At 40.4% G+C, this 27,557-nt stretch overlaps 1 protein-coding gene across 1 annotated transcript in view; it reads right to left on the bottom strand.

Moving 5' to 3' along the window:
- The window catches only part of MKX (mohawk homeobox), a gene marked incomplete at its 5' end in the record, with an annotated part of 58,203 nt that overhangs the window by 24,025 nt on the left and 6,621 nt on the right, over nucleotides 1-27,557 (bottom strand). Inside the window, 2 exons of the mRNA XM_082618229.1 lie at nucleotides 22,908-23,243; nucleotides 23,661-23,814. Coding sequence (XP_082474355.1) covers nucleotides 22,908-23,243; nucleotides 23,661-23,814 — 490 coding nt within the window. The remainder of the gene's footprint in view (nucleotides 1-22,907; nucleotides 23,244-23,660; nucleotides 23,815-27,557) is intronic.

Here is a 27,557-nt window from a genome sequence, read left to right on the forward strand (position 1 = left end):
GCAGAGACCCAGCCGTCTGGAGCTCACCTCCCCGCTTCCGCACCACGTTTCTCTGCCGGCTCTGACAATTACACCACCGCAACCTGGCGACCACTGCATTAAATATGGGCTAGACCTGCAAAACTAACTTAGGTTTTGAATTTCAAAAAAAAATGAAAACAGAACTTTCTTCCCGCCCTACCCTAAATGTTCCTCTAGTTAATCCACTTGTTTTTCAAGGGAAATTAATTTTTTAAAAAACCATGTTTTTCTAAATGAAAGCCTATCTCCTATTTTTTTTAAATTCGTTTGAAAGCACAGTGACTCATGTCATATGTGTACAGATTAAATTAAACTGGCCTCTGCATCATTCTATCAGAAATGAGCAGGTTAAACCAATGGCAACTTTGTGCCCTTAAAAAAATGGGTAAGTGGATGATGCCACCCTTTATAAAATTTTTAAATAATGTTTTCCTACATTCTTTCCCTGAAGAGGGAAACTATTACCTGTCTTCATTGATTTAAAGAAAAATTTTTTTAAAGCTTAAGAAATACTTCCAACCAGAGAATATTAAAGAATTTAACAGCTGGTATGGCATGTACACCAACCAATTCGAAGACATGTTGGCTGTAAAGACGAAGACACTGGTGCGCACTGTCGAATACTTAACACCTGCTGTAGGAAAAGCTTTGCTCCCAACTTCACATGCTTTCTCCCCTGATTCAGTTCACTGACCGTCACAAGGTCTTCGATTATCTACCTGAACCTATAGAACCTATATTTTTCTTGTGCACCATTCAGCTATGCATTTCTGTACTTCTTTAACACACACATGAAACCAACTCTACACCAGGTATGTTGGGAGCTGGAGATGAATGAGACAGAATCTATATTGTAGGGAAGTCAGAATCTAAGGAGAGTAGCAAACTACTTCTGTTCTTCACACTGATTTCTGAGGTCTGGTAACTATAATAAAACAAAGGTGAGCAGGCACATGAATATGGCTCTAGGCCACATGCATGAAGGACCCTGAAGACAGCAGGGTTTCCTGAAGGTCAACTCCACACCTTCGAGCTGTAACGAGGAGGCCTTTCACCCACTTGCCTCCTGCCACCACTAAGGCACTGTTTTCCAACAGGATTATACTGCACGCCACACATGCAAACCGCATAAGCAATGTTAAACTGTCGAGTAGACACGTGTGAAAAAGGAAAAAGAAAACACAGATTTAATAAAATATCTTCTTTAACTCAATACAGCCAAAATATTATCATTTCAGCATGGAAACAATATAAAAATTACCAATGAGATATTTCCCATGCTTTTCCCGCCATACATGTTAACACATCTTACTTTGGACTAGTCACATTTCAAGGGCTCTGTCACCTCACGTGGCCAGTGGCTGTCTTATCGGACAGCACACTTCTAAGCGACTCTATGTAGAATGGACACCTGAGCTGTTCCCTAAATCTCACAGTGATAGAGTGAATTCTGAGGAATCTTCAAAAGTACAGAAATGTCCGCAGTTTCCTATAGAATTCCTGTGAAAGCAGAGATTCCTAGTATCGTCCTACAATGAAAAAGTTGAAGATAAGGTAGGGCTTGATTTGTCACCATGTATTTTGCTTCCTATCCTTAAACTCTGGCTTAAAGGAACCTCTTATTCTGGATTCACTACTAATTGGTCACGAAGACCAGATTAGATTCCCCTCTTGCCAGTTTCCCTTAGTCTCTGTCTTAGGATGAGGAGGGACTACTTCTTGATGCTGCTGGCTCAACACACTTCAATACATTCTTCTTCCCTTAAAGGCCCATCTTGTTCACGGGCCCCTGGGAGAAGGCTGGACAAACGTATGAAAGACGTAAACTAAATCCCACAGAAATCAGTAAGTAAAGGATCCTAGTTGAAAGTCTCACCAGCTCTACTCAACATGGGATCCACAAATCCCTTCAAGAGCCCATTCAGGCCTAACTGGTCAGTAACCCCTGGCGTCTGACGACCCTTTGACCCTTAGTAGGCAGACCCTGATCCAGAAATAAGAGTCATTGCCCTGACACTCTCCGAGTTTCCCCTCTTCCCCCAGCTCTCTCCTTTTCAATTCCATCAACTTTCAAAGGTCCTTTTCCCCACAGCACTATGACGTTTTCTTGGATCTTACTCCTCTCGATTTTCTTTGCTATTGTTCATTGTTTCTTTTATCTTTCTATCTCTGACATCATTACTTCTTATACCTGGCAGGTAATCGTATTTACACTTAATATCATTGTTCTGGATTATTCTTTCTCAAAATCAGATTCTCTAACTCTTTATCAAAATATATTTATCTGATACACAGTCAAATATTAAGATAGCCCTTCCTTCCCAGGAGAGAAATTTATATATAAATTGTCCCAAGTACCCAAATTTAAATGGTCAGTGGTTAAAATAAAGCGGTGGACCCAGTGCCTTTTAACCCTGGCTGAGTCTTTTTATGAAGGCAGGAAGGACTTGCAGAGGCCAGTCGAATCGTGATAAGCTGGTTAGACAAGACAAAATGTGTCTGAAGCTGCTTCTTTGGTTTAACACTCTGACACTGCTTCCTCCCAGGCTTCCTCTAATTGATCAGGGAGTGGACTGAGGCATCAGGGACCACAGGTGGTGCCCACTGCTGGAAGGAAGCATGGACAGGGCGCCATGTCCAGTTTTAGGGTTTCTGCCTCTGCAATGCAACTTCAGAACTGCAGTGGGTACAACAACATCTCTGGTCTATCCCTAGCTCCAGGTCTCCTGTCAGTTTCTTAACATTTGTGTTCACCAGTGATATTTCCAAGTCCTATCACGGTACTGAAGAGGGAGTTTCCTTCAGAAATATGATAAATTCTAGCCCAATCATATCACTGCTTTCAAGTAGGATGAAAATCTTTTGCGACTGCTCAATCACAACTAAGAACAAGACCATACAGGCCAGAATACCCTGAAATAGAGGGAGACCTCAAGCAGTGGTACTTTGAAATCATGGACCAAGGAAGGGAGCTCCACCACTAGGGAAAAGAATTCATCTCTCAGAATAACATAGCTTCAAATTTAAATCAAATGAAAGAAATGATCTAAAAGACTCCTTTCCTAAAATCACTATGTACTTTATTATACAATTTTATGCCGTTTTCTACTCCTATACCATGTTTTCCACTTTTCCTGGGAGGGCTCCACACCGTCTCCCCAACTAGATACGACCCTGCAGCGGTCGTGAGCGTGCTCTGTGCCTAATCACTCCCTCTGCCCCAGAGAGCAACCCCAATTAAGTCCTCAACTCACACAGCCCCAGAAACCCCAGAGCTACCTCCAAATAGGGGGATTTTAGGAAATCTCTGAAACCCCTAAATAACAGGTGTAACTGAAGAAAGTAAGTTGCCATTTAATGACACAGATGTCTTATAAAGTGAAGGTTATGAACTGCGAGGCCCTTCTGATTTGCTTAGCACCTCAGGAGTGGGTCGAGCGCACCAAGTAGGCCTGGGACAGAGGTTTGTAGCTGAAGCAGGAGGGAGCTGGATTACACAGCACTACATGGGGAGAACTTGGAGATTCTGGAGCAACTGGGGAATGAGGTGCTAAGCAGGAAAGGATCAAGGGGGAAGCCCGGAGCTGGGAGATTCTGTGCTGCCGTGGGGACCACGTGGTCCCGAGCAGGCAGGGAAGAGTCCCACGCGAAATGGCCAAGGCACGCTTAAGAACAAGGAAACGCAGTGCTCTCTAGGAAGCTATGTGAACCGCTGGGATGCAGAGCCCTCCTTCATTGCCTCCCAATCCTCCATACAGCCCAGTACACGCACACACCTTCTGAGAGTGGGTGGGGATCTTCTGGCATTTGAGGAAGGGAGCACAGTGCACCTCTGAATCAACGTGATACAGAACAGGGACCACACGTGTGGGATGGCAGTGTGACCACAAACTGAACACACTTTGGAAACTAAATGTTCCCGACATGCTTCAAAGACAGAACTCTTAGGCATCTTCAGAAATCTTCAGAAGGGTGTGAGCTTCCACAGCAGGAACCGTGTCCAAGAGAATCCGATTTAGATCCAAAGGATCAGAGTTACCCCTGCTGCCATCCCAGTTACAGAGAACTGTGGGGTGGGGAAGTGCTTGTTTGTTTCTCTGGAGAAGGATCCAAAGCTTTTTATCCAATTGTCAAAGCAGTCCATGTGCAAAACGAGGAACAGCTCCAAATAAGTTAAGAGTCACTGTTTTGGAGAGGCCGACTCCATAAATGATTATCTTTTAAAAAATCGGAGTACACCTAATGAGGATGGAAAACCCCGTAAACTCGAGTGGAAAGCGTCTGAACGAGAAGCTGAGAGACTCAGCTTCTCTTTCCGGCTCTGCCATTAGGTAGCTGTGCACCAGTGGGTCCCTCCCTCCCATCCTGCGAGAAAGCCGAGATCATCCTCCTTATCTGTACCTCACAGCGTTGTAGTGAGGACCCGGTAAAATGACAGATGCCTGCGCACTTGCTACAGTACACAGAGCAACACACTATATTATTAGATCTCATCTGGCATTAGATTCGCTAACCAAATACCAAAATAGCAAAAGTACAAAAATGACCTTAGTGAAAATATTTTTACAGTTCCATCATGGATATTATCCCCTTTTCTTGCCATAATAAATAATGGCATTCAGCTTTAAAGGATATTTTTATCATTGACCCAACTCTGGGAGTTTCACCGTGTCCCAGCCTCACTTTCCAACTTATTTTGTGACTCTTCCTTCCTCCTGCCACCTCCCCCTGCAGGTGCTCGTTGAACTTGTGCAGTCGCAAAGGAAGCTTTCCTGGTTTCTTCTGCGCATGGCAACACGCATGACATTGGATCTTACATAGGGATTAAATCATTCATGAGCAGAGCCCAAAGGGAGGAACAGCTCCAAACTAACAACCAGCCTTGCTGGTACTGCAACGTCCAGAAATTCAGAGTCACTTCTGCTACAGTTATAATTTGCAGTCTGTCTGGCACTGAGAAATTTAACTGCAGTCTCTGTGGTTTAAATAAAATGTATCTACAGTAACTTGGAGCCATGTTTTAAAATGTTCCATGTTATTTTAGTTCAAGGACAAGCTTTTAAAATTAAAAGAAAACTTTGGCTTTAATTATAGATTAAAAGTGAAAGGTTGTTTTTTTTTAAGGAATGCTATTGAGTCCCAATTCTGGAGAAAGCATTTGAAATAAAAAAAAATTATTTCTCCTAAAGTAACAATCTTTATTAATATAGGAAGATCAAAAACTGAGAGCATACACTCACACATAAAGACAACATTTTTGTGGTTTTTAAACTATGATAGTCACAGTTCATCTACTCAGTATTATATTTTCCAGTGATTTCAGTTGTATTTTATGACCAGGATGCAATATTTTAACAGGCAGTACTGCTGAAACAATGACAGACCTAATAAAAGGCAGTTGATAGTGTTGTTTACCCTTAAATGTTAGAAAAGCCTAAAGGAATCTAAATTTATGAAACACAGGAGTTGAGTTCTATTGTTCACACAACAAAAGGATTCACTGCAGGACTGTTTTAAAATACCAAGTGTCTGCGCTATCCTTAAAACTTGATTCAATTTAAATCTAATATTTTTAGAATGTATCTATTTAAAAATTCAACGCACAAGTTTATTATATTCTGTGGATTTATACAGAGTGGCCTAAAATAGCAACTTTAAGTCAAGTGCACCAGCAAGAGCAGTCAGCACAGGCCTAGACCCCAGGCTCCAGGCAAGGGCTGCGGCTCACGCCCTCAGCGCTCCGGGACCACTCAGGATGCTGCAGGAAGGAATCTGACTGCCACCTGCTTGTTTGCTCAACAGATTTGCTGCCCCTTCCAAAGTCACAGCTCCCCCTACCCCATCAACCTTGTTCTGTGTGATTGTTTTATCTCGTTTCACCACATTTTTGGACTCCACAGCTCTCAGGAGGGTTGCTTCAGGCAGACGCTTGTCTCCCTCTGGCCACTTTTATGTCCCTGGATTCCCTCTCCTCTCTACAGAGATGGTCTATGCTCCTTCCTGGGATTCGAAGGCCCGAATGGCATCGCCTGCCCTACAGAGACGGTTCCATCCTAATGGCACCATCCACAGCCTCAAATGCCCATAGTGGGACTCGGAAAGAAAGAATCTGCAGTAAGACAAAGGAAGAGGTGAAATAAATTCTGGACTGAAAGTTGTAACCAAAGATGAGGGAGCCCCATGGCTGGTCCTACTCTTTGGAGTGGAGAAAGCATGAGGATGGCCCAGAGTATCCAAGGAGGCTCCCTTAAAACTCTCTCACGCATTCAGTCACTTGGTGATTTACAAGTTCTGCATGCAAAATACCCTGTGGGAAATGGTAATAATAATGGTATTTGCCTCACGAGGCGGTTATGAGGATTAAGTAAGAACATGCACGCCGAGGGCTCAGGGCAGGGCCTTACTGGTAAGTGCTCAGTAATCACCAGCCATTGTTACTATGATTATTATTATGGTCTTTATTGTGCCCTGGTGTAAGCTATTTTGACCATGCTCTTTTCATAGCGTCACAGGTATCAGCTGTCCTGAGATGAAGGCCTGCAGTGTTCGACGGAGACACGGATACCCACTAACTCTGGAGGACTGGAGGGGCAGCAGAGTACCTGTGTGATGGGCTGGGGCTTGAGCACAGCAAAAGGACACAGGCTCCTCTGGAGAGAGGTGAAAGGAGCCAGGAGGTAGAAGACCTCTCAAAGGTGAACCACCATCTGTGTAACTTTCCCCAGGTTTGGGAAAAGGTAAAAGACGGTGGTCAAGAGCAAAGTTTTAGCGTCAAACAGATCTGAGTCTGAATCCGGGCTCTGCAACACATGTGGGCAAATTCTGCTATTTAAGTGTGTTCTCTCATCCTCAAACACATATACCACGGAATCATTGAAGGGACTAAATAAACAACACATGTAGGTACAGGACAGTGCAGGCATATAGTGAGTGCTCAGTAAATAGCAGCTGTTGTTAGTAAGTGCAGTAAACATCCATCAGACCACTGTCTAGTCAGCTACCTTAGAAATACACTGTCAGCTGCCTGATGCCTGCCTGCATGTTACAGATAAAAGGTACGTACCCTTCAGAGAAGCAGGACTAACCAAATGTATAAAGAGAATAAATATGTGTGGGTTTTTTTGTGTGTGCTCACATGTAAATAATTATTTAAATTTGAACTAATTTACTTAGACAAGATTTGATTACTCAGTTTACAGATTATCCATACCCAAAGCATTTACAGCAGTATCTTACTTACACTTTATAACTGACAGATCACACTAACGACCATGCTTATCATCTAAACATTTGAGGTTGAACGGGCAAAACCACATCCAAATGCTCCTGCTGTGTGATCTCTGCTGGGATAAGCAGAATTTTGCCCCCATAACTTTCCCCCCTAGTGTCACATCTGTGAATGTGTTATGTTACATGTTAAAAGGGACTTTGCAGATGGAACTAAGATTACCCATCAGTTGACCTTAAATGAAGGGTGGGCTCAATGTAATCATGTGAGCCCCTTAAACACAGAGCTTTTTCCTGGTTGGGGCCGCAGGGGGAAGGAAGGCAGAGAAATTCAAGCCCAGAAGGACTGGACGTGCTGTTGCTGGACCGGAGAGAAGGAACGGGGCAGCTACTAGAAGCTGAGACGTTGGGGGGGGGAGGGGGGAGGGGGACGGGGGGACCTCAGTCCTGTGACCACAAGGCAACGGGTTCCGCCGACAGCCTCAATACGCTTGTGAGTGGGTTCTTTCCCAGTACCACCAGGTAAGAACCCAGTGTGACCAGCACCTTGATGTCAGCCTAGTGAGGCTCTGGGCAGAGTGTGCAGCTGTGCTGTGTCGGACTGCTGACCTGAGGTAATATTGATAATATTTACTGTTGTTTTAAGTTGCTAAGTTTGTGGTGATTTGTTATGCAGCAATAGAAAACCAAAATATAAGCATAAAACCAGTCTTTGATTTATAACCACAGTCATCACTTTTGAACCTGTCATGGTTAATTAATTAAAAAACAGCATACTCCATTCCTGACTGTGACATACAAGCTGCCGTTCCTGGCAATGGATGCGCCATGATCTCAAGCTAGTCTTCTGGCATCTGTCTTAGTTTCAGGGGCTTCACTTAATATTTTCTTAAAATAAGTGCTTGGATCTGTTGCTGCTCATTTAGCATCTCTAACAGAGGGTGTGCAGGATCACTGGAAGAGAAAACCCTTCAAATCCCTATATTCCAGGAAAAGCCTTGTGAAGGGATATGATGTCATGCCTAGCTAAGAACTGTGTTTGGATATTTCCTGCTTATGCAGCTGCCCGATGGCGAGATCAACTAGCGATACTATGTGAAGCTCTTGACCTCATCCTCATCAGAAGGATTCTAGTGCCTCAAAGGATATGCCAAAGCATTAGCTACGTGATCCAGGGAAAGAACCCCTCCTCCCCAGATTAACAGATACTGATATCTGTTATAGAAAGCAGATAAAGTCGCTGTAAGCAGAGGACTCTGGGAATATTAGGTGCTCCAGCAAGAGAGGGTGCTGCTCTAGAAATGATAATGCGAACAGTGGCCCATTTTAAATTCATTAATGTTTAATCAGCACAGTGTCCACATGCTGACAGCTAGACAATCAAGCATATCCCTGAGGGAAAAAGAAAACTCATAGAAAAGTATTCTGTGGTCAGTCTACCACTGCCCAGAGACAGAAATATGGTGAAATATCAGTCAATTGAGCCACAGTCAAACAAACCGAGAAAGAATCTGGACAGCAGAGCCCTGAACAAAGACAAGGGACTTTATTGTTAAGAGACAGAAAAAGGGAAGGAGGGAGAGAGGGAGGATGGAAGGAAGGAGAGAAGAAAGAAGAAAGAGAGAAAAGGAAGAAAGATATTAGGGGGAAGACAAGATATTTTGACATTTTCAAAATAACTTGAATATTCAAATTTTAATATGTACTTTATTAATATATTTTTGAAACATAATAACCCTTTCCTTCCCATGTCATTATTTTATTTTGATGCATAACTTTAATTAAATACATCTGTAGCACTAGCTAAAAATTATTAAAATAATCCAGGTATGAAAGGGTAAGAATAATAATATGAAGCAAATGATTATTTAATGCTCCATTACTTGATAATTTTGCTAGAAGGAAAGATTGGCAGAAAAGAACGGAATTCTTAGCTTCTTGTTTTTACTTAAACATTCCCAGCAGTACTCACTCAAACAAAGAAGTTCAGTTTTCCACTGGAAAGACAAAAAGAAAAGTCAGTGCTAGCGTGTCCTGCCACATGCCTCACCGCAGAGTAAAACCCACTTGGATTCTAATCACATTTCAAAAGTGTCGTATGTATTAGGTGCATGGCTGCCAAGTACCACTATATCACAGTGGTACAATTAGAGGCATTTTTTATTTAACTAAATTATATTTAGCTCCCTATTTCAAGCACTACTGTTTGGAAAGTCTTACCCATCATAACGTGTCATGTTTATGTACATGACACCCATCAGAAATTTTCCAGGAGTTCCCACATCCCACTCTGTACACAACAGCTCTATTTTTATTAGTCCTTTGATACTCGGAATCTATGCCTAATTCTGAATGTGTGCAAATTCCCAGTGAAAACGGCCAGAAACAAAGGAAACATCTTTTATGATAAAATTATTTGCTGAAAGTCTGTACTACAGAGTACCCTTTAAGATGGTATACTGAATAAGCTTTATTTACTTCTCTCTCAAAATACCATTAAAATCACAGACTGTAAACTAAAAACAAATAAATGCCTAGCAGTCCTCGAAAATAATAATGGGTACCATCACCAAATCAGAAGAGTTGAGAAATTCATGGAAGATGAAATGCATATAGCATCAAGTTGGTGGGCAAATCCAAACAGAGAACCACAACTCAAAACAGGAGGAAGGTGAGACCACGGCACATGGTGAGCTGCCGCTCCCAGCAGGCACAGAAGATATTCCAGTTGAGAACAAGTGGGCCAGCAGGGGACTCCTGCTGGCCCACTTGTTGCCAGTCAAGGGACAGACATCGGAAGAGCTAGGCCATGCTTCCTTCCTGAGTCAATGAGGTGTCTCTGGGTCATCTGGCCCCAGGACACAGCTTCTGCGAATGTTCTTTAAACAGTTTAGGAAACCTCTCTAAAGAGGGCTCCTAGCATGAAGGCCATGAAGACGTGCAGAGCGGAGATTCAGGTAACTTCTGATCTCCACAGGCATCATGGCTGCTATGAAAAAGGAGCAGTAAGAAAAAAAGATGTTCTTGGAAAATAAAAACAGGACACCACAATTAAAACTGCAATAGAAAGGCTGATTAACAGAATGGGAGTGGCACAGTTGAAGACTAAGTTGGTGACCCGGGAGAAGAAGTTGAGGAAACCGTTCATAAAATAAAGAAGAAAGATGAAAAATGTGAGAGGAAAAGGAGAGGACCTGGGAACCCCGGGCCAAGATAATTTTACATGTGAATTCTTTTAAACCTTCAGGTATCAGGAAGAGCTGATCCATACTTCATTTAAACTTTTCTAGAGCAGAAAAAGATGAAATACTTTCCAGCTCATTCCACAAGACCAATATAACTTTAACATCAAAACTGTGCAAGCAGAACATGAGAAAAAAAAAAGGAATAGAACTTTTCCCAAGAATTCAAGGCCAGTTGAACACTAAGAAATTTACTCTAGATAGATTAAAAGAGGACAACAAAGGCTTCCTTGGTGGCACAGTGGTTGAGAGTCCGCCTGCTGATGCAGGGGACACGGGTTCATGCCGCGGTCTGGGAAGATCCCACATGCCGCAGAGCGGCTGGGCCCGTGAGCCATGGCCACTGAGCCTGTGCGTCCGGAGCCTGTGCTCCGCAGCGGGAGAGGCCACAACAGTGAGAGGCCCGCGTACCGCAAAAAAAAAAAAAAAAAAAAAAAAAAAAGACAACAAGATGATGCTCTTAAAAACTGTGGAAACAGCATTTGATAAATGCAACAACTCTATTTAGTTATGTGTGTTTGGGGGTGGAGGGAACCCCTTATTAAATAATCTAGGAATGGAAAGAGAATCCCTTAACTCGACAAAGTGTTTATACCAGAAGCTTTCCGTGAAAATTATACTTGATGGTAAAATATGAGGAAAATTCCCTTTAATGTCTGTCATCACTGCTATCACTCAACATTGTTTTGGAAAACTTGGTCAGTGCAGTGCGATAGCCGGAAACAAAGAGGGAGGGAAAGAGAGAGGAGAATAAATGCCTAGAACAGTTACTATTTGAAGTTAATATGCTTGTGCGTCCTTTGACAATCCAACTGGATATAAGGAAAATATACAAAACCCAACAGATTTCTATATATTAGTGATGGCTGTTACAAAATGTAATAGACAAGTCATCCACAATAGAAACAATAAGAACAACAGAATAAAAGATGTAATTAACTTATGAGAAATATGCAGACCCTATGTAAAGAAAAACTACAAAAATTTGTTGAATATCATGAGAGGTGATCATAATAAAGGGAGAAATAAACGTTGTTTCTGAGTGGGAAGATCTGATATAATAAGGATATTAAATTCAGTGCTATCCTAAATTAACTTCCAATGGAGTTTTTAAAACAGAATTTGTCAAACTTATTCGAAACTCCAACTAGAGAAGTACACTCAATTGTCTAGATGTGAGTATTTTGAAAAAAGTGAAAATAAAGTAGACACAGCCTGCCAGATGTCAACACGCACAACAAAGCTACAGTCCTGAAAACAGCGTGCTACTGACAAAGGAGTATCTTTTAAGCTGGATGGTATACAGTACCGTCTAGAAACGGACACACACACAAAGGGAAGCATTTCAAACCAGTAAGGAAAGGTGGAAGTACTCAGGACGCTGTGTGAGGACAGCTGGCTACCAATCTGGAAAAAAAATCAGATCACTACCTCATACAATTTATAAAATTATTTCAGGTAGATTCTGAGCATATAAGTGCACAATTAAAATAATAAGAGCAGTAGAAGAAAATGCAGAATCACGACACAGGGCAGAAAGACCCCATGCAGATTTAACCCAAGGTCTCCTTCCTGGCCTCCTTCCCCACCTCAGGGCCCAGCACCCCAGACAGGTCCTCTACCTGCCACCAGGGGCTCCTGACACTCCTGAGAGCTGTTCCTCCCGTTGCTCAGAGCCCAAGTTCTGCTTCTAACAGAGGTAACACGGTCTGTATTTAACTCTGATGTTCAGTACGCTGTGGGCTTCCTTCTCTCCCTAGAAATCTCACAGAATCTCAGATTATCAGAGGTATTAAGGTACTCATGGATCATCTTATCACAGCCCTCATGTGATGGCTAATGGAGCCAAGGCCCTGGTTAATAAAGGCACTTGCCTTAGAACACATACCCAATTGCCAGCAGTTCTGGCTGAATTCAGAGCTCCTGGTTTATAAGGCAATGCTCTCTGCTCTTTCCATGTTACAACTTCCTGGGGCTTAATCTACAAGTGGGTAATTTCAGGTCAGGTAGGAGGGAGGATGGAAAGAAAATCTGGATACAGAAAGTCCTTTTCCAAACCACAGATGAAGCAGCAGATACTTAACTATAGTAAAATATACATTAAACTTGTCACGCTTCCACTGGGCCTCCACCCAGACCATTACACTATCATTTTAATTAAAGCACCTGAGAGAATGAGGTCAAATATAGATGATTCCCTTTTCTGGGTCTCCTCTGAGCTTCCTACTAGCATTTCACCGAGCGTGTGTAAGGGGGCAGGGGTTAGGAACAGTATTTGGGGGTTGGTAATATGTCATGAAATCATAAAGTTGAGCTTTTTCATATTTTCCTAATGAGAGGAAAGTTACTGTAACTATAAACTAAAATTTTACTGCTTCAATCATAGCAACCATGAAATAGTCCTCAAACACCTTTCAAGATAGTTGAGAATTACTACTCCAGATGATTTATGTTTATACTTTTTAAAACACATTTTAAGACCAAATATAAATTTTAAAAAAATCTTCTGGAAGAAAAAAGTACACAGGTTAGATAAACGGGAGGTCCCACGGGTTGGGAGTAAATCTGAACTGGTACCATGATTTCCGAATAGGTCTAAAGTAAAGGAACCCAGGAGACACAGTAAAAACTAAAGACCAACTGCACTACTGACAAAGTTGTAAAAATACTCCTTGATCCATCTGGATAGAGTTAGCAGCCCAGAAGAGGAGTAAAGAAGGAAAAAAGACAGCGAGACTAAATGCAACCAAGACGATAAAAGAAAATGCAAAACAATGATAACACTCAGCCTGGGCTGCAAACTAGAGAAGGCTGGTGGATTCTCAAGCAGCCGTTTAGCTCTGTGCTGGGAGAAGACATCACAGCAAAGGCACTTGGCACCAAGCAACTTCTGGTCAGGGATTTTACGTTTAGAAATGTAAGACCCAGTCACATTTAAGGGTTCTTGTTCTTGCCAGATACCCATCCTCTTGCCCTGAAGCCATGTGACAAGTGATCCTGAATACCACTCTGCCTTTTACACATCTGCTGTCTAAATCAGTGCAGAAACTGGAAGCAGCGACTCTGAATTCTGGCCTCAGCAAAAGGGTACGTTTTAGTGTCATAATGACAGTCCTGGCAGAACAGGGTATTCTTACTTCAAATGTCTCTGCCATACTGAGAGCTCTGTCCATCGTAACCTGAGTCTGGCTCGATCAAGGGACTATCAGTTCTAAATTTTAAATACAGGGGCAACCATGTGAAAGCTTAAACAGCAACTGTTTCTTGGAAATCCCACTTTGTGAATGGTTGTCTCCGACTACTTTTCAGCACTTTAAAAGGTTTCCTTTTCATTTGCGTTGTTTTTCCATTTTAATTTCATCTCACCAAACTGGTCCTCTCAAAACCACTATTCTAAAAAACATTCTTCTCTTCATTTAAATGAAGCCTGATCAAAGGCAAAATTGCTTTATATAATGATACCAAAAAGGGAACACAGTCTTTCTGTCAAAGATGTCCATCTTGGTCACTATATCAAAGCACTGAGTCAGTGGGCAAGAGGCTGTTTCTAACCCCATCCGCAGTCCAGTGACTGTGGAAGACACCACACAAACCCACAGTGCCATCTGGCCACACAGCAAGGTGCTGCCCAATCTGTGGTACGGTGACGTCTACAGTGCAATTTAGCTTTTCCTATGTGAAATTCAGTGAAGTGTCTGATCTGAGGAAATGCTACAGGTGAATCTGACCCCAGAGCACCTCAGTGTTATCTGGCACTGCAGCACCTTACTGGCCTGAGAAAAAGACTCAACACTGTGAGAAGTTGATGAGTGGTGTCGGTGCTTAAAGCTGAGTCCAATCTATCTTCCCCAAACCACCTTCCAATCGGGTTGTTAGTATCACTCACATTTTTTCAGACCACTTTCAGGTAATGACTCAAGGTCTCCAGGGTAGACCCAAGGCAGGGGGAAGATACCACTGGTCGTTTTCAAAAGCCACTTTCTTTTCCCAACTATGTTCAATTCTACTACTACTGCTACACACAGACACACACACACACCAAGACACTTTTGCCCAGCAGCAGTTAACTGTTAGAGATCTTCTACAAACGATTCCTCTTTCCCTTAGTAACACAGGTAAGACCAGATGTTTATTACAATCTATAATCTACCAACATGTGTGAAGACTTTTCCACTGCAGCCATTAAAATAGATTAGTTTTTTTAAAAAATGCACGCACACACCTATCCTAAATTCTGAAAAGTTCAACACTAATGACAAGCTTTTTAAAATAAAAGTCAATTAAGTACCTGAAATTGCCAAAAGCCGTAGACTTACTGTACCAATGATCAGGATTGCATTTCCAAGCAACCCAGTAAACTTGCATACAAAAAACCCAACAATTTCAATGCCCAGTGTAGAACCCAAAGCAATTTCCTAATCTGCAAATTAAGGGATTGAACTGGAAGATCCTTTAGTGTTTAATGCTGAATTTATAAAAATCCTTGCCTGTTTTCCTCTTTAGTACAATGAAAATAAGATAAATTAGGTAACACAGAGAGGAAAGGTTCATTATGCAGCTGCTATTTAAACAGGCCATCCTTCATTTAGACTGAAAACCATGAAAAAATTCAAATGTGAAAAAAACCGAAGTGAAAATTATTATTATTATTTTGCTTCCTCAAAACTCACAATTATAAATGATATAATTTCTAATAGAAAACAAGAACACAAGCTTCCAAAATTTAAAAGTACCAAACTTCAGGACTAGAAAAAAACACATATTTATTCTGAGTAAAAATTCTGTTACATCAACAAGACGAATTTTGACATAGAAAAATACCTGTTTAATTTTAGAAACAAAGTTGGGAGGCAGAAGGGAAAAACTAACAGTGACGCACCAAAAAAGAAAGAAAGAAAAGAAACCACTTCCACACTCATTAAATAGAATGTCTTGTTATTTCCACAGACAGTAACAACTTTTTGACATTCACTTCAGGCCCAGGCTGGAGAGGCGTCAACGGGTCTTATTTGGTCTTGTCAGTGTGTAAAGAGTTTACAAACCTGACTGAAGTTAGAATTAGTGGGAGTTAGGCACTTATATTCCTTATACACAGGAGAAGGGGGAAAAAGGTCCTTTTATGCCAGCTTTGAGTTTGGCTTGAGTTTTTGACTTATTTAGAAGCCCTAGGGAATGAAAAGTCTCTTAATGGAAATACTGACACGGTCTTCAATACAGTGACATGAACCGGCACTTCTACGAAACTGCACCAGGTGTGACTGACCACTCCAGCCAGTCGAAATGCAGTGTCGGAAAATCAGTTACAACAGACAGAATGCCAGGAGACAGTCCTGCCAAAATATAGGGGATACCCCTGCAGAATCAAAATGTCATGTTGATAAACTTGTTTTTAACAGAAAAACAGATAAAATGTATGGGATCTTTACTCTTACATGTGGAGGAGAGAGAAAATGTAAAATTTCTGCATCGATGTTCTCCAATTCTGTCATAGGATTAAAAATAGTCATTCTTAAAAAGCCAAAGTAGTCATGTCAACCCCGAGAGTGAATGGGGCAGAAGAGGGTAAATCATTGGATCTAAATCTGTGCTTTGTTTCTTAAATCTCACCCACAAGGCAGGGACCTAGATAAGTAGACAATAGATATCATTACTTAGTGAAGTCAAATTCAGAAAAGTTCCCTTTCTTTTTATTTGCCTGTCTGCTATACTTTTTATTCTTCAGTGGATTTTCTTTAAACCCACTAAACTTTTCCATTTATCATCCTTGCATTTTCCTGAAAGTCACTCTTTTAACTTGAAAATTGGTTTAGTTTCATTTTATACTTTCTAAGTTTTTATTTCAACTCTCTTAAACATCTCAGTTTTAAGCTTCTCTCTGTTTACTTTTTTCTACCGGTTTTAACTTTTTTTGCATTTGCCTTTTTTTTTTTCACCCATTTACTTATTCAGGACCATTTTCTTTCCCTTGTCATGTTCGCAGACACAGATCAACATATACATATGTACATTAAAATGTCTTTCATGATTTAAGAGGCAGACTAAATCATGACAACACTAACTCGTTGACTTGAGAAACAGTTCCGGAGCAAATACATGAAAGACACTACTAGGTGCTAGGAGGACGATAAAAATGAATAAAATACCATTTCAGGGCCCCGGAGAGCTTTTAATACACACAAGGCAGCAAGTATCAACACGAAAGAAGAGACAGGATGCAGCTGCATTTCAGAGGCAATCTGTCTATATTCACACAAATTTGAAACGTGTTGCTGTCATTCTAAGGCACCACATGGAGGGAACACAATATAAAGGGACAAAAAACTCAGGATCAAGCACAGCCCTAAAAGTGCATACTTCTTCTAAGCTAGGCTGCCGTATATTTTTGATTTGTTTGTAAGCCAGGTTGTTGAATAGGGCTGTTAAGTCTCAGCTTCTACGTATAGACTTTCTCAGGCTCTCACATGATACCAAATAACAAACAAAGAAAAGTGAATGAAAAACTAACGCCTGAAGGAGCCAGCAAACTGCTTATGCCAACATGTGTTCTCTTTTTCTATTTCTGTCTGCCATGAATCTCTCAGTTTTTAACAGTAGGTGGAACACTTACACTTACACAGTTTCATTTAAATTTTGCAAGTGAATCCATAAAGAAAATTTACTTTCAAAGATCAAGCTGATACGCATTTCAGAAATAATCCACGTGAATGTGTTTTGCCATCATCATCACTGATAAACATTTAATAATCTATAGTGTTCAGAATATCATGCTTAAGTTTTTATAATTCTACCCCAAGCCTCCCCAGACCTCAGAATTTCTGTAAGTCTCATTTTGAAGGTTACTGCTTTGGAATAAGCCATTAGGAAAGATCCCTTTTAGAACGGCTATCAGAAAGTCATCGTCCTTCATTCAAAGGCATCAGGAGCAAGTTCAGAGCTGTGGTGAATCCTAAAATTACTGATTTGAAGGGTGGAAACATATAAAAAGCAACAGGAGGAGGGAGTTTAGAGAAGAGAGAGGATGCGGAGGCACACCTCACATGCTGTGTTTCATACTGTAAGTCTAGGAGAGCAGAAAATTCTATCTTTTTAAAATCGGTCCTTAAATTTCTATCTGGAAATTTCACTTAGGTGGAAAACCTCATTTCCAGATGGTATCTGATAGGTGAGGTATTATTGCAGTAAAGACACAGGACAAAAAATTGGATAACCTTTCAAGTATCCTTTAAATGTCACAAACTGGGCTGGTGATAGAGGGTTTTATTATTCTCTGCTGGAGTACATCAACAGTCCTTTGCATGCCAGGAAAAGAATGTCTGGAATCATCCAACAGGGCTAAGCTTAATCTTTCACTAAAAACAAGGAAGTGACAAGCACAAAAAGGGAAATAAAAGAAGATGAAAGTATCCAAAGTCGACTTACTGGTCAACAAACTTCCAAAGGGAAACTAGCATGTACACAGGAACCCAGGCTACCCTTAACAGCTGGGTCTCGACAAAGCCTTCTGTCAACTACCATGAGGCTTTCTTTAAGCTACCCCCAAACACCTGAAATTGGTGAAACAAATTAGGAATGATTATTCACCGTTCAAAAGGATCTGACAAGGCAGTTCTTTAAATCTTTCCTCTGCTTCACTTAAACTACGATTTCTTTGATGAGTAAGGCCCAGGGCTCCAGCGAGCCTAGAACGTTTTTGTTTGCGGTATGAAGGCATGAAAGGGCACCTCGTACATGAAGGACTTGTGCCCCAGAAGTTTCCTGTGAAGTCAGCAGTTTAGAATGGAGAGCGCCATTTCGCCAAAGAAACTGTGCTATAAATTAGGGTTAAATCCCAGGCTAATGCAATGGTTTATTGAACTCACGAGCAACCCTGGCTTTCACTACTTACTGATAGTACCAGCTTAAATTCTAAAGTACACAAGTGTGCAGGAAGAGAACGAAAAAAGAACATCTCCACCACCCACCGGGGTCATCATTAGCCAAGAAAAAACATTTGGAAATGGCATTTAGCTTTTTGTCATTCTCCCAGATTTACTTTCTACTGCCTTGTTTGTCTTTCCCCAGTAACTAAAATCCCTAGTTCCCTCATTTTGCCCCATTTTGCAGGCCATTCAAATGGACTCCACCTCCCAAAGAGTCCTGTACACCACATAAATGACTTTTTTCTGTCCATCAAAATCTCCATTTCTGGGGCTTCCCTGGTGGCGCAGTGGTTGAGAGTCCACCTGCCGATGCAGGGGACATGGGTTCGTGCCCCGGTCCGGGAGGATCCCATATGCCGCGGAGCGGCTGGGCCCGTGAGCCATGGCCACTGAGCCTGCGCGTCCGGAGCCTGTGCTCCGCAACGGGAGAGGCCACAACAGTGAGAGGCCCGCGTACCACACACACACAAAAAATCTCCACTTCTTCAGGGATATTCACCTCAGTCAAGTGGAGGGGAAGCTAATCTGATTAATTCACACTAACATAGAAAAGAGTTCTATCCGCCAATATGTTTTTTCTATACCAGATGTGTATAATTAAGAGGGATTTTAGGCAGTTTAATAAGATGAAGTTGAAACATTCAGCCCTGTGGGAGCAGAGTAAATTTATGAATTATATAAATTCATAAGCAGTGGGGAAGCAGTGGGGCTCAGAGAGCAAGCATTAGAGTGCACTAGCCATTTATAAGTCGGTCATTTGTGAGCTGCGAAAAGAAAGAACAGAATAGCAACTTGTCCTCGTGCCAGCAACAGAGCAGGGAAGTTCACACGTTTTATTTCAAGACTTGCCTGACAGTCCCCTCACCAAGTATACTTCTTAGAAATGTCTCCTTTCTCCCTCACTGAAGAAGGAAATTTAGTAGGCTTGGTTTAGGGTAAATTAAACTCAAATCCAAGTTAGGAAAGCCTCTAGTGAGGACTCACTCTGGAAGATGCTACAGATGGCGGCTGGCTCCTTCATGGAGGGCCCCATCCGGGGAACATGAGCACTGAGTCAACAGGAGTGGAGGTACGTACGATGCTAGAGTCCTCATCCTGACACCTCAGAGGGCAGACCCACTCCATCGAATATCTGAAAATTACCATCCATTAACCTAACATGACGAAGAGGATTGTAATTTTAATTTAGGTGACTTCATTCAAAAGATGACACTCTGTGACTAGGTTTTCTTGTGTAATACTTAACTGTATTTAGAAGCAATAACCTTAATAATTCCGATCAATTCTAATGTTATAATTGCTGCTGTCAGAATACGTATTGAGAGCCTACCATGCCCCTGAAAAAAGAACATCTTTTCTTTTTTTTCCTGCATGTTGTGGGAGACTGCAGATTAGAGAGAAATATTTAATGTCTATGTAAAATCAATAAAAACATGTTTGTGTCTGCTTGGATCGTGTCTAATAATATCTTCGATTAGGATTACTGCTTTATAATCTACCCTCCCTGCTAGAGTTTAACAAGTGAAATGAAATTCAGTGATACATTACCCTTCCAAACACCAACTCTTTCTTTCACTTGGCTTTTTGACTCCCTAGATTTAGAGAAATGCATCGTGGGATAGCAGCTGTCTTACAAAAATGGGTGGAAAAACGGATACGATTTCTCAGCACAGATAAACCAATAACTTGTATTTAAAGGTGATCTCTTCTGAAAAACAAAAATTTAAAAGCCGAAATCTTTGTACTACTATAGAACTAGGGTGGTGGAGGGGATGGTGTTAGAGAGCAGACTTCGAAGGTTGCTGTTTGGATGAGGAAGGAAAGATACAACCAGAAGGAACTGAAGGGATTCAGAATAGCCTGTACGCCAGAGAAAACCAAAGCAGTTGTTCAGAAAGTATTCACTGAGATTCTCTGTCCCACCACTTATGCATGACTGGTAACCCAGATACAACTGCAGCAGCACCGTCACTCACTTTCCACGGAAGACAGCCACGTACTGTCTTCGCCTGAAATTTAGTAGACCAGTTTGAGACCAGCCAGTCTTTCCTCATTCTCCATCCACAAACCCCAACACTGTATTCTGTTCTTTTTAAGCTTATACATATGCACGAAAATCCAGATGTTTACGCGTCTAGGCTGCCATCTCATTGCTTGCATAACTAAAAGATAGGTTTGATTTAAAACTAGAATTTGGCAAGTGAATAGTCCATGACACGGACCAAGTGCATTTGGAATGCTTTAATAAAAATACATGGCCAAGCTATTTCACTTCGAAAAGCATCAACTATACAGGCATGCTAGTCCCTCTTTGACTTTACATTTACCTTGGAAAAGAGCATGGATTTTCAGAAGACCCAACACACTGGGGAAATTTCATAGGCACGTGACCTTGTTTTTACTGGGCAACACAAATTTACAAGAAAAAAATTTTTAAACAACGGTCCTTCAATTACACCCCCTCATCAAACTGTAACTTTCATTGTTTTTATCTTTCTTGTTTTTGTCCATACACACTTGTCATAATTATACTCAGTGTATCCACAATTAAAATTTTTTCACTTAACATTACAATATCTCCCATGTTGTTTCACAGTGAGTATCAGTATTACAAATAAAATTTTTGACTTGTATGCTATCTTAATCTGGTTTGGGATTAGGATAACATTTACATTTTTAAAAGTTGGGATACTTCCCATGTTTTTATATGTTCCAGAAAAATGTATAGAGCATAGGAATTAATTATTTCTTCAAAGTTTGAAAAAAAACCCAGTGGATCTATCAAGTTATCTATCAAGTGTTTTGGGAACTGAGTTTACTAAAAACCTTAATTTTTCCTGCATTAGTGGTCATTTAAACCTTTTCTTATTATGAATTAATAATTTAATTTGTGTGGATAATAGCAATTCACTTCATCCATACATTTGCATAGAGTATACTGTCAAACAATTATGCATAGTACTTTATCATAATTTTTAAAAATATTTTTTAATAACTATATAATGATTGCTATATCCTTTATTTCCAACTTTAATTTGTGTCCATTTTTGCTTGAGTTTTTTACTACTGACTTCAAAGAGCCAACTCCTGATTTATTTATCTATTTTTCAGCCTTCCATTTTACCACTTTTTGTCTTCTGTTTATTCTTTTTCAATTATCTGTACTTGAATGACTTGGTTTATTTTCCTTTTTCTCAAACATTCTGAATTACTTACAAGTTCGGTCAGGTATTAGTAGATAGTTTTAAATTTTTCATGATTGGCTAACTTATCTTTTATTGCATCTTTTACTTCTTCCTAGACCCAATTTATTATTTACAAGGCTATGTATTTCTGAGTGTTTGGAGTTGTTTTCATTGTTGGAGTTGGAGATACAAACAAAATGAGATTAAGTCAAAAATGTATTGAGATTTCCTCTGAATCCTCATAGATCTTGTACATATTTGTAGACACTTAAAAATCAGATATCTGGCTAAATAACCTTAAGGATATATTAAACAGACCAACTTTAAATTTCTTTATAAAGCTCTGTTCACAGATCAAGCTCCTTGATGTTAGAAGGACTAAATGTAGTAGTACTTGTGTAGTATTTAGCACAGAACCTAGCATATCACAACTATCCAATAAATGACTGGTGGCAATATGTGTAACAGTAGCGGTAACAGTCGTCTAGCGGTAGTTACGCTCCTCCAGCCTCTTGTGCAGGCTCAGCTACACCACTGATCTGGAGAAGAGTAACTCGCTGTGTGTCCTTGGTTGGGGCTTTCTTATCTGTGGCATAATGTGGCTGGGCTGCATGCCCCCTGAAGTTATTAATTCCAGGGGTAACATTTCTAAATCTCACTGCCTGGCATTTTCAGGCCCTGGAGTCTGCCTACACCAGAGGTAGGGCACACAGTCCTTTGTAATGAAGTCAAGACAGAATTTTACCAAACTTGCCACTCCATCTGAAAGCTGTGGACAGGTAGAAATTGATTCCTTATTTCTAGACTAAAAGCAAAAATTTCAAAGCTACTTATAGCCCTACTTGTGCATTTCAGGAATAAAAGTAAAATTTCCAAAGCAATTTAAGCCACGTTTCCTTCGCAAATGTCTTGGCACCCATGCTAGTTTGTGTTCATTTTCCATCACTATAAGCAATCAAAGAACTTAAGAGAAAAGATGAAGTACAGAGTATTTGCATGGCTGGTTATAATCTGGGATATTCCTCCATTATAATTTATTCATAAAGCCAATACATATCTCCTCTAAGAATGTTTATCACTAAGATTAGAAAATTTTATTAAGGATGAAAACTTCCCAGTAAACCATCATCTACTAATGAGCGTATCTGCTAATTAAGAACAAAAGGAAAGCTTTCAAACTGAATTATAGGCCATATGTACATAATCTGATGCACAAGCAATAAAAATTATGCCTTTACACCTGTCAAAAGAAAGCCCTCTGCTGCAGCTTTAATTCTGTTTTAAACAAGGTATCACAAAAAGCACAGACTTACCTGTGCGATAGACGAAATTGCCTTCAGTTTCTGACGATGAGGGAGATACCAATTCCTCCTCAAATTCATTGGAACTAAAAGATCCTGAATGGTTTCTCTGCCTTGTCTTTCCCATCATGGCAGCATTTGTGGCCATGACGTGTCTCAAAGAGTCGTTAAGGTAACGATTCAACAAGCTGCTCTTGTATTTTGGGGGCGATACGTAGTCCTCATTGGCCCGTGACTCTGGCCTCACTCCAGCTTTTATGACTGAGCTCTCACTTTTAATCACAGGATGGTGAACTGGATTATTATAGCCTTCTTCATTCATGTGGTTTCGTGGAGGATTTTCTCCATCTAAGGGGGAAAAATATCACCAGGTAGTACTTACACATACTTTTCCCCAGCCACACAATTGTTACATTTAATGATTTAAAATATATATAGGAAGAATATTTAAAGTGTATAAAATTATCTTTGATATTTAAGATTAATTGTTAGGCAAAGGAAAGCAGGAATCTATATAATCTCTCCCCTTGGTATGTTAATTTTAATGAACTTCACAAAAAATGTTATTCTGGCACATGATAAATCTGTGAACAAGAGGAAGCAGCCATAATTTGGCTGGTCATTTACAGTATTGTAAAAGTAAAGTTACTTCATGCAATAAAAAAGAACCATTATGGCACCACCATGTTTTGTGGGATCAACCTTAAAAATAGCAATTGAAGTGAAAGGCAGAGCAAAGAAAGCAAGATAAAAACACTAACAAACCTTCAGAACATGAGTCATCACTGCTTACACTCAGCCGCTCAGCGTTTCCTTGAACATACTTATTGTACAACTTTATTCTTAAGGCCCAGCTTAAATCTGGCTGTCGAACAGTATTCTTAAGCCGACGTCTTGCATTAGCAAACCAATTTGACACCTAAAAAAGTTTTATTTCTCAATTAACACAAAATAAAAACATTACCCATCATACAATTACTTTCCCAGAAAGGACCTAAGCCTCTCTCATAATCTCTGATCATTACATATTCTCATGACATAACAGTATTGGACATTTATATCCATCCATTCATTCATTCAACAAATGTGCTGAGCACTTACTACACAGAATGAGCACTAACTGTATTCTGGGAATAAAAAAAATACTGAATTGCTTTGCCATAAAATGTTCAGTCTAGTAAGAAAGGTAGGAGAGTACACAAACAACCCTAGTATCTATTCACAACAGCCAAGACATGAAAGTAACCTAAATGTCCATCAACAGATGAATGGATAAAGATGTGGTGCATATATACAATGGAATATCACTCAGCCATAAAAAAGAATGAAATAATGCCATTTGCAGCAACATGATGGACCTAGAGATTATCATACTAAGTGAAGTACGTCAGAAAAAGAAAGACAAATACCATATGATATCATTTACATGTGGAATCCAAAATATGACACAAATGAACCTAACTATGAAACAGAAACAGAATCACAGACATGGGGAAGAGACTGGTGGTTGCCGGGGGGAGGGGTCTGTGGGAGGGATGGACTGGGAGTGTGGGAGGAGCAGATGTGAGCTTTTATATACAGGATGGATAAAACAAGGTCCTACTGTATAGCACAGGGAACTATATGCAATATCCTGTGATAAACCATAATGGAAAAGAATATAACAAAAAAGAATATGTGTGTGTGTGTGTATATATATATATGTATAACTGAATCACTTTGCTGTACAGCAGTAATTAACACATTGTAAACCGACTTCAATAAACAAATAACTAATATAGGAAAGAATGTGATAAATGGCTTAAGACGCATTAAAATATAATGTTACAGGAGTGCAACGGAAGGAGGGGTTACTTTGATGTCACTCAAGACTTCATGAAGAATTTAAGCTAGATTTTGAAGGAACAGGTCAGGGATAATGGGTAGGGAAGTGTGTTTCCAACAAAGAAGACACGGGAACAAATATAAGTCAAATTCCAGAGACACTGTGGTAGGTAACGAAGAAGGAAGAAAGAGATGCCCTTGAGTTATCAAATTTGTGTAAGAAGAGAAGATAGTGCCAATTTGAGAAAGTAGAATTGTTTGAGGGTGAAATGATGCGTTTGGTTTGGGAATGTCTAGTTTGAGGTACTAGAAAAGCATACAGGTGAAATGTGCAGCAAGAAAATAAAAATGGCATCTGAGATCTAAGGGCAAGGAAGATCAGATTTAGGTCAAATGCACAGAGGTGAGAGCTGAAGCTGTGAGAGCAGACAGAATGAAAAGAGGGTCAAGGACCAAACCCTGGAAACCTCCAGCAATTAAGGAGGTAGGAGCTGGCAATACAGTCAGAGACAGAGCAATCAGACAAGCAGAGAGAGAGAAAAAGGCCAAATAATACCCAGCTTTAAGCTAAAAATCTAGTGCTTCCAAATAGGTGATGGCAAAGAAATGAACACTGCAAAACAAGGTTAGTTCCATTGTTTTTGTTTAAGGTGCTACTGGATTTCTAGAGGCTAAAATGGCACGTGACATTTCTTTTTAAACATCAAGCTATCATCAGAATATATATATTAGGGCTTCCCTGGTGGCGCAGTGGTTGAGAGTCCGCCTACTGATGCACGGGACACGGGTTCGTGCCCCGGTCCGGGAAGATCCCACATGCCGCGGAGCGGCTGGGCCCATGAGCCATGGCCGCGGAGCCTGCGCGTCCGGAGCCTGTGCTCCGCAACGGGAGAGGCCACAACAGTGAGAGGCCCGCGTACCGCAAAAAAAAAAAAAAAAAAAAAAAAAAAAAAAAAAAAAAGAATATATATATTAAAAACATGGAAGGCCCATACTTGCCTTTAAAAGGATGAAAAGTGGAAAGAGGATTATGTTTTTCTACCCATTTGTTCTATAACATGACTCCACAGTATATTAATGGTTTGTGTGGTGATACTTGCACTGGAATTTTTTTTTCTTTTTTAAATTTATACTATAAATACACAGCTTTTGTACATTACTCAAGCCTTAATTATTGAATGAACCTGTGGTGAATCCTACATTAAAAATAAAAAAACTATAATTTTTTCCTTTTTTTCTCCATGGGTAAAACATGGTAGTCTTCCCCAGTTTATATACGCACAAACCATATCGTCTATAATATAATATATATTGAGCGTTACCTCCCTTTGTGTCTTAAGCAATGATAACTGTCCCCAACTTTATGTGCAGTGGTGTGATATCTTACCACGGCACGTCAGAAGCTGTAGACTCCACCAACGCCTCTTCCTGCCAAGCTGTGCTTTTATTACTATGCTTTAGTCTGACTTTAACTTCTCAGTCTCCTCCAACCTCTACAGACAGACAACTTCTGGGACTATTCATTCAACAAACCCATACTGAGCAGCTCCTGTGCTTTAGCCCTGATATTAAGCGCTAGGAACAAATAAACTTTGTCCCCTGCACATACAGAAGGACTAGAAGTGAAGAGCTACACGTGATTAACTATGATCCATGGGTGAGCCTGCACTATGGAAGCATGAGAGGCCTGGTCCATTTCCTCTCAAACCTCCCTCTGTTCTCCAAGTCGTGGCCAAAATGTTCGTCCATGTCCCATCAGTACCAACTGGGAGTTTTAGAACAGTATTTTTTCAAACTTCCCTATCTTCCATTCCATCCACTTGAACGGATCTTAACAACCATCATCAAATTCAAGTGCTGATGCACCGTTATGATTTAATTACTTACTTAACGTCTTCAAATCCTCATGTATGTCCTGTCATCCTCTAACCGTGGTATAATGGAAAGAGACCTGGTTTCCTGTTCTGACTTAGCCAAAGACAGGCTGTGTGAGTTTAGATACCTCATTCATCTTTTCAGAACTGCATGCTTCCTGACATCCTTGCGAACTCTGAAAATTAAGATCTGTGAATGTCGTCCACGCTCTCCTATAAAAGTGTTCATTCATCTCCTTTATGGTTGGTACCAACCTGTCTTCTGCTCTTGACCGCTACTCTCCTCAGCAATCAGAGGTGTTTTATGTCCCTCTCTGTTCCTCTTGCACACAGAGGACAGCCTGCAACTTCCCCCATGCCTATGTCACTTATGTTTATTAGAATCCAACTCCCAAACTTTTTTTGTTACTTTCTTTACTAAACATCATATAATCCAGAGGCTAATCTTAAATCTTAACTGACCTTAACGCTTTTTTTTAAAGTCTTTATTGAATTTGTTACAACATTGCTTCTGTTTTATGTTTTGATTTTGTGGCCCCAAGGCCCGTGGGATCTTAGCTCCGCCACCAGGTATCGAACCCGCACCCCCTGCATTGGAAGGCAAAGTCTTAACCACTGTACCGCCAGGGAAGTCCCTGACCTTAACTCTTAATACAACCAACACACAGTACCGCATAGTGTAAAATCCAATTCTTATGAAACTCTTCATATTTTTATTAAAACGCGATGGACTTCAAATAAAAAAATCAATATACTTATAATTCTAACATACAAAAATAAGGACCTTTAAATGTCATGGTGGCATTAACTAGCTTTTCATATATTGGAGTCATATCGTTTTTTATGTTTTGTATACTCATAGCTCTTAACAGAGTATATTAATTATACATCAGAAGATTTTCCATAAAGGTTTGGTGGGGTCTAACAGGCTATTTCTAAAGTCATTTCGTAAGTTTGACTGGCA

Source organism: Mesoplodon mirus (assembly GCF_964341445.2).
Source record: "Mesoplodon mirus genome assembly, chromosome: 4".
Lineage (NCBI taxonomy): Eukaryota > Metazoa > Chordata > Mammalia > Artiodactyla > Ziphiidae > Mesoplodon > Mesoplodon mirus.